This window comes from Lupinus angustifolius, unplaced genomic scaffold, assembly GCF_001865875.1.
Source record: "Lupinus angustifolius cultivar Tanjil unplaced genomic scaffold, LupAngTanjil_v1.0 Scaffold_537, whole genome shotgun sequence".
NCBI classification, from domain to species: domain Eukaryota; kingdom Viridiplantae; phylum Streptophyta; class Magnoliopsida; order Fabales; family Fabaceae; genus Lupinus; species Lupinus angustifolius.
This window is the reverse complement of record NW_017727886.1, coordinates 50,971-59,389: the sequence shown is the minus strand read 5'-3', so window position 1 is coordinate 59,389 and position 8,419 is coordinate 50,971. Positions and strand designations below refer to the sequence as shown.

Here is an 8,419-nt window from a genome sequence, read left to right as displayed (position 1 = left end):
TTGATGATGGAGCCTGACTCATCACCCAAATAAGGTTTTAATCTCTGTCCATTTACTACCCAAGTTGCTTTCGTCTCGGGATCTTTCAACTCAATTGCTCCATATTCTTTTACTTCTTTGATGACAAATGGTCATGTCCATCTGGTTCTGAATTTTCCTGGAAGTATTTTGATCATTGAGTTGAATAGAAATACTTTTTGTCCTTGATAAAAAAATTTCTTTCTGATTCTGGAATCATGGTACTTCTTTGTTTTTTCCTTATATAGTCTTAAAGATTCGTATGCTTGGAACCTCATTTCTTCCAGTTGATGTAATTGATCCTGTCTTTTAATATCTGCATCCTTCAAATCAAAGTTTAGAAATTTGAGAGCCCAATAAGCCTTATGCTCCAACTCATTTGGTAGATGACAAGCTTTGCCATAAACAAGTTGAAAGGGAGTTTTGCCTATTGGTGATTTAAATGTAGTTCTATAGCCCCAGAGAGTATCATCCAATTTTTGTGGCCAGTCTTTTCTTGAAGCAGAGACTGTTTTTTCCAAAATTCTTTTTAACTCTTTGTTTGATACCTCCGCTTGGCCGTTTGTTTATGGGTGATAAGGTGAGGCTACCTTGTGTTTAACATTATAAAATTCTAAGGTTTTTTTTAATTGGGAATTTATGAAATGAGATCCCCCATCACTTATCAATACTCTTGGTGTGCCGAAACGAGTAAAAATATTCATTTTCAAAAATTTTACCACAATTTTTGCATCGGCTTTGGGTGTTGCCAATGCTTCCATCCATCTGGAAACATAGTCAATGTGAACACTCAATTTTTGTTCGTCCTCTCTATAAAATCAAAATAAAAAAGAGTTGGTATTTGGAAAGTGGGCATGTGGCCCCATAATGAATAGATATGAAAATTAGTAATGTTCAACGGCGATATTCAAAGTTGTGCATACAAAATGTTTGATGAAATTCCCAGTAGTAAATCATGCAAGGAAGACTCAGAAGTGCTTCTTCACGCATAAGCTGCAAGCCCGCAACAACTATTTTCCATGTGGGAATTAAAACAAGTTCAAGCAATTATTACCAGAGCAGGCCTAAATTCTCACTTTCCCTTCATAACCAAGTTAGTTGTGTTTTCAGCACTTTCTCCAATGAGGAACATGTCCGTGCTAAATCCCTTGTCCAAGAAACTCCTATGATTAGAGCTTTTGATAATAGTTCTTTACCCATTGAAGCTTTATATATTTATAACCATACGTAAAGCATTGATGTTAACTTGGATAATTTTACATTCAATTTTGTGCTGAAGGCGTGCTCTAGAGCTTACAAATTTATAGATGAATGTGGTGGAAAATGTGATGAACTTGCTATTGTTTCTAAAGGTTCTGAAGTTCACTGTAGTGTTCTAAAATTGGGGTTTGAGTGATAAAGCAAGATGGTATTTTAACCATATGGTAAATCAATACAAAATTGTGCTTGATATCAAGCATTATAGTTGCATGGTTGATCTCATCAACCATTCCTCAGTATATGGCAATGTAAAACAAAAACACTTCAAGTGAGTCACTTGTAACCGCTGCATTTCAGATTCCAGTGAGTAGTTTGCCACCTTCAAAACGGAATAAGAGTCGATGAATATTGTTGAAACCATTGTCCAGCAAATAAAGACTGCAAACCAAGTTTCATAAAAAAATAACATAAATACTACATACCCCTTGGGTCTATTTACATAAGCGGAGGAATCACTTTTCTGCATCCCATTCCAAAATGACACAGCAACTGAGTTCAAAACAACAGGCTTCAACTCAATTATTTATAATGTGCCAACCTCTCATGCACCACCCTTCACCGGTAATGGAATATTATTCAGTTTTTTGCATGAGAAGTGAGAAATTCATCACAAAACAGAAACAATAAACAGTGGTACCTGAGCAATATGCTTAGCAGAGATCAGTTCAATCATGACAAACGATGCATACCATCCTTTCTTTAGACCAAATATTTCCAAGAGCCCATTGGCATCATCATCAACATAAAAGAGAGTATCCATGGGTAGCCTTAAATCAGAACAAAAAAGGGGGGAAGCCATCAAGGAGTTACAAATTAAAGGAGTAACCCAAGCACTAAACAGAGGACATTAAGCTAATAAAGGGCAGTAAAGGGACGACATAAGAGCATAGGCTAATCAAACGTCAGGAATATATATGAATGGCCTATGCAGTTACAGATTTCAAATAAAGCCATTAAGCCAAACCAGTAAAATAGCAAAATTCAGTTCCAAATCCCTACCAACAGTCGGGGCGAATTTCAAGGCCTCCCTAAACCATGGGAATTTAAAAGTGATAAATCTGAAAGCCTCACCATTTCAGTTACAAATCAGCCATCATTGACAGCATTCAGGGGGAGTTAAAATCAGAAAAAAGCAAGAATCAGGGTATATGTTCCTAACTCTTAGGTGAGAATTCAGAAATGTCTCAGCAGTTACATATTCAACATGAATGGGAATAGTTATGGAACAGTTTCAGAATGGGTAACCAGAAAGCAAAAGGCCAGTGCAACATAAAACACATAACTAGACATACAACCATCACCAAAAAAAGAGGAGGAGATACAAATCACAAGTGATCAGAGCATATATCCACATAGATATCTCGTAGCAATTATAGAGCAATCCATACTTTTACAGTCATACTATATTAATTCATATCACAAGAATATAAAACAAGGCATAACAAGAAGGAGAAACAATCAGAGATACCAAAAGTGACGAATTTAGCCGATATATAGAAAGTGACGGGAACATCCAGAAACAGAAAAAAATCAACCAAGTTGACATTTAAAGGATAAAAAGCAGAAGGTACATCCTCAGCGTATTACTAGTATCCAGAAGCAACATGAATTCATAAATACTTTAGGAAACCGAGAATCCAGAAGGAAATAAGGTATGAAAAAGAGAGTGAGGAAATTGGTTACCTTTTTTAAGTCACCATAATAATTCGTCTTCAACATCGTGATTCCACCTTCGTCGGCCGAACCACCGCGAATCACCACCATCACGAACCAGTACCGTCTCGCTCTCGGTTGCCCACTACCATAGACGAAGAAGCTTGGTGGCTTTGAGGCTTCACCGTCGATGGGTCTCTTCGGCAAGCTCGGTTTAGCCATAAACCGTTCCCTTTGTCGTGCCGCTGAGATGAGAAGGACGGAGAACAATGAAGGAATGAAGATAGCATGTCGAAGCAGTGTCGTCATCGTTCTCTTTCTCCGGTGTGAGTCCCTTGCTCGCCATTGCCACCGCTGGAGAGAAGAGAGGAAAGAAATTCGGGATTTCAATCCCATGGATCTTAGCCATCGCTGGAGAGGATGAGTGATGGGAGTTTTAGGGATTTCAATTCCCTTCCTTTTCACGTTTTTGTTATGCCTTAAACAGAGAAGGTTACCTCTTCAACCTAACTTCATTTCCATTTTCTACTTAATCCATTTTTTATTCCTTTATTATATATTTATTTGTTTTATTTGTTCCAATACCATATGTTTAAGCAATTATAGTAAAGTGGTTGTCAATTAGCATATTAATAAAAATAACACCTAATAAAAAATATTATTGACGATAAAAATAATAATTGAATAATAACTTGAATACTTAAAAACGGAATTTTTATAGTCAGATCATGGTTCGAGTTGTCTCTAACTTCTCTGAAAATGGGAAGAAGGTTTACGACCAACACCATCTCTAAACTATTAATTCCATATAAAAAATATAATCAAAACCTATCTTACCTAAATGAATTATGGAATTTTTATAGTAAGGTTATGGTTCGAGTTGTCTCTTACTTCCCTGAAAATTGGAAGAAGGTCTACGACCAATACCACATCCAAACTATTAGTCTCATTGAATTAAAACAATCATATATTATAAACATTTTCCTCCCAATAAAAAATCAACTCAACAGAATAAGTATTTTCAAATAAATAACAATTAACCAAAATAACTAAACAATTTTTGAAAAGAACTACGTAAGCCTTGATTCCCTTAATAGGGATACGTAAGACCAGGGTCAATATTGTCAGACTTAACTAAAAAAATAAATAAATAGTTTCGATCATTTAAATTAATTAACTAACAAAATAATTTAATAATAATAATAAAAATAATAATAATAAAGTCATATATTTTAATGAAGCGTACCGCTTAAGACGGGCAGGTAGGGTGCTAATACCTTCCCTACCTCGTAACCGACTCCCGAACCTGGATATCAAAAATCCAAAAAGCCCAAGGTAATTGGGCTTTAAAGAATTTTCTACATTTTTAACTATAAAATGTAGTGGCGACTCTAAACAAAGTCGTGCAGCCGAAAATCGGGGCCCGACAGTCAATAGCCACCAAGATATATTCATTTGAAAATGATGATGGGAAGGGTCCCATAAAGTCAATGCCCCAACAATCAAATATTTCTATTTCTATGATATTTTGTCAAGGCATTTCACTTTGTATCCTAAGTCCCCCAAACCTTTGGCATGCATCAAACTTTTGGACATACATTTGGGCATCCTTATAAATGGTTGGCCAAAAGAATCCAGATGGGAGTACTTTGGCCACGGTTCTGTTCCCATTGTAATGTCCCCCATAGGCCGAATTATGGCAGTGCCATAATATTTTCTGGGCCTCATTCTCATCAACATATCATCTAATTATATTATCGGTGCCTTCTTTGAATAGGTATGGTTCATCCCAGACGTATTGATTCACTCTTTTGAGAAAAAATTTCTTTTCCTGATAATTAAAATATTCAGGAATTATACCAGAGGCTTTATAGTTGGCCATATCAGCAAACCATGGTCATGTTTGAAGTTGAAATAACTTTTCATCAGGAAATGTTTCTGCTATTTCTTGTTCTCTTAACGCGACTTCTTTATTTACCAATCTTGACAAGTGATCTGCCACTTGGTTTTCTTTGCCACTCTTGTCGCGAATTTCTATGTCAAATTCCTGCAAAAGCAAAACCCATGTAATCAATCGTGGCTTGGAGTCGGGTTTTTTTAGAAGATATTTGATTGCGGCATGGTCAGTATAAATAATAGTTTTTGCCCCGATCAAATAACTTCTAAATTTTTCCAATGCAAACACTATTGCTAGCAGTTCTTTTTTGGTTGTAGCATAATTGATTTGTCCTTCATTTAGAACTTTGCTAGCATAATGTATTGCATGAAAAACTCGTTTTCTCTGTCCCAGAACTGCACCAACTGCATAATCACTTGCATCACACATTAGTTCAAAAGGTGATTTCCAGTTTGGTGCAGTAATGATAGGAGTAGTTACCAAGCATAATTTTAAATGATTGAATGCTTCTAAACAAGAATTATCAAAGTTAAAAACATAATCTTTTAAGAGTAAATTTCACAAGGGCTTAACTATTTTTGAGAAGTCTTTGATGAACCTACGATAGAATCCAGCATGTCCGAGAAAGCTTCTGATTCCTTTAACATTTGTTGGAGAAGGCAACTTTTCGATCACTTCTATCTTAGCTTTATCAACTTTTAATCCTTTGGCTGAAATTTTGTGCTCGAGTACAATTCCTCCAGTGACCATGAAGTGACATTTTTCCCAATTTAGAACCATGTTAGTCTGTTCGCATCTTTCCAAAAAAATTTCCAAGTTTGTCAAGCAAGTTTCAAAGGATTCTCCGAACACAGAAAAATCATCCATGAAGACCTCGATGCATTTCTCCACCAAATCAGCGAAGATAGCCAGCATGCATATTTGAAAAGTTGCAGGAGCATTACATAGTCTGAATGACATTTTTCTGTATGCATAAACACCAACTGGACATGTAAATGCCGTATTTTCTTGGTCCAATGGATCCAGAGCAATTTCATTGTATCCAGAGTACCCATCCAGGAAATAGTAGAAGGCTATTCCGGCTAATCTTTCCAGCATTTGATCCATGTAGGGCAAGGGAAAATGATCCTTTCTTGTGGCGGCATTAAGTTTGTGATAGTCGATACAAACTCTCCAACCAGTAACAGCTCTGGTTGGAATCTGTTCATTGTTCTCATTTCGAATTACCATCATCCCTCCTCTTATTGGCACCACTTGAATTGGACTTACCCATTTACTATCCGAAATGGGGTAGATCATACCAACTTCTAACTCACAATTTCTTTCCTCACCACTTCCTTCATTGCAGGATTAAGTCTCCTTTGCGGTTGAGCACAAGGTTTATAATCATCATCCATCATAATTTTGTACATGCAATATGATGGACTGATGCCTTTGAGATTTTTAATGTCCATCCAAGTGCTGCTTGATGCTTCTTCAAGACTTGTATTAGTTTTTCTTCCTCCAAATTGGACAGCTTACTATTTATGATTACTGGATTGTTGGCCTCTCCATCTAAGAAAGCATACTTTAAATGAGACGGCAATTCCTTCAACTTCAGTTCTAATTCTTTCTTTGCTGGTCCACTTGGATTTTGCTGAAGAAATAATTCATCAGAAAAGTGTTTGATGATTTCTTCCTCCACTTTGTTTTCTTCGATCTCCAAAGATTTGTCAGGTTGAGGGTGTTCTACACAAATTTCTTCAACAATATCTAATTGCAAACATTGCCCTTTGTCCTTCGGATGATGCATTACATGGAAAATGTCAAACTCAATTTCATCATTTGCAACTTGAACTAGTAATTTGCCATTTTCCATGTCAATCCCAATTTTTGCTGTCCTCATAAAAGGTCTCCCTAATATGAGTGGGATCTCCGTATCTTCGGTAATGTCAATGACAGCAAAGTCCACCGGGATACAAAATTTGTCCAGTTTGACCAAAACATCCTCTACAACCCCTTCAGGATCTTTGATTGATCTATCTGCTAGTTGCAAGGACATACTTTTAGGCTTTAATTGTATTTCTCCAATTCTTTTCATCATTGACAGAGACGTCAAACTCACACTGGCTCCCAGATCAACAAGTGCTTTTCCCACAGACACATTTCCAATAGTGACAGGAATGGCCACACTGCTTGAGTTTTCTGATTTATGAGGAATGTTTTCTTGAATAACATCACTACAGTTGGCGTTGAGTGAAACAACTTCCTTTTCTTGATAACTCCGTTTTTTGGACAACAGTTCTTTCCTGAACTTGAACTAAATTGGCATGTTTTCTTGTGAATTGTTCTTCTTTCTTGGTTTTTGATGGAGCTACCGGGTAGGGTATCTTCTTTTGTATTAGTGAGTATTGTTTTTCTTCTTTTCTTACCCTACTAGTTTCCTCTTTTTCTTCGTTTCTTTCATTTTTTTCTTTTTATTTTATTTTTTATTTTTTTCTTCTAATCTCTCTTTTGGTTTTTCAACTCCACCTTCTACTATCTTCCCACTTCGAGTCATGATACTTTCACAAAATTCTGATTTGACCAAATGAGTTTTTGTGAAGTTGTTGATTTGTTCTTCAATTTTAGTGACATCGTCACTTGTGTTTTGCTGATGGTTGATAGTAGTTTGTATGAACTGGTTGAGAATTTTTTCCAGTTCGTCATGATAAGTGTGAGTTGTTTGGAAGGCATAGACATTCTGGTTGTTTTTACAATCATTACACCAAAAACTTGCTCTGTTGGTTTGTTCCATTTGTTTAGGTAGATCTCGAAATTTTTGATGGACCAAATTGAGCTTGAATTGGAATCTTTGATGAATTGCTCAATTTCTTGTTGTAAATCAACATGCTGGTCCATTTCTGAAAAATGAAATCAAAAGGAACCGTTTTGTCTATTCCCAAAAGAAAAGAGATTAGTAGATAAAGAAAACATAATTTACATCTTCGTACAAATTCAAACAATTTGTACAAAAAAAATAAATTTATGCACAATTATTTGATGAATGACATATAAATATGAAAATTCTATTACTAAAGCAATTCCCCGGCAGCGGCGCCAATTTGTTGAAAGAATTTTTTAGAGGTTTCCCCCCTCAACAAATTGTCCCCGACAACAGCGCCAATTTGTTGAAAGAGTTATTTGAGAGGTTTTCCCCCTCAACAAATTGTCCCCAGCAGCGACGCCAATTTGTTAAAGGATTTCCTTCGGTGTGTTTTCTTTATTTGGTTAAGTAAGTGAACTCAGTTTTATTTTTTGTCGCCATCTCGGCTTTGTTGAAATAAATTCCAACGCCGGCATAATGGTTTCAAGAATATTCCAGTCAAACCTTACTTCTAATAATCATGTGAATAAGTTATTCCTTATTTGCCCCATCTCAACTTGGTTAGAATAAATTCTAACAATGGTACAATGGTATCGAAGCAATCCCCTATTACATAATTATTAAGTACCTTTGAATACCATCTCGGTTTTGTGGAATAAATTCCAACACTGGTTTAATGATATTATAATGTACAAAAGTGATGAATAGTTAGTTGTTAGAAACAAATAAATAAATAAAGAACAAAA

At 35.9% G+C, this 8,419-nt stretch overlaps 1 protein-coding gene and 1 long non-coding RNA gene across 2 annotated transcripts; both read right to left on the bottom strand.

Moving 5' to 3' along the window:
- Nucleotides 1-1,253: 1,253 nt before the first annotated feature.
- On the bottom strand, nt 1,254-3,412 carry LOC109341635. Its single transcript, XR_002106972.1, has 3 exons — nt 2,962-3,412; nt 1,701-2,045; nt 1,254-1,597 (listed from the first exon to the last, which is right to left on the bottom strand). It is a non-coding gene; the product is annotated as an uncharacterized LOC109341635 (long non-coding RNA).
- A 2,812-nt stretch (nt 3,413-6,224) lies between these two features.
- On the bottom strand, nt 6,225-7,708 carry LOC109341634. The gene is made up of 2 exons (XM_019579575.1): nt 7,638-7,708; nt 6,225-7,116 (listed from the first exon to the last, which is right to left on the bottom strand). The coding sequence occupies exons 1-2, from the start codon at nt 7,706-7,708 to the stop codon at nt 6,225-6,227; spliced, it is 963 nt and encodes a 320-aa protein (XP_019435120.1).
- Between the last annotated feature and the right edge of the window lie 711 nt (nt 7,709-8,419).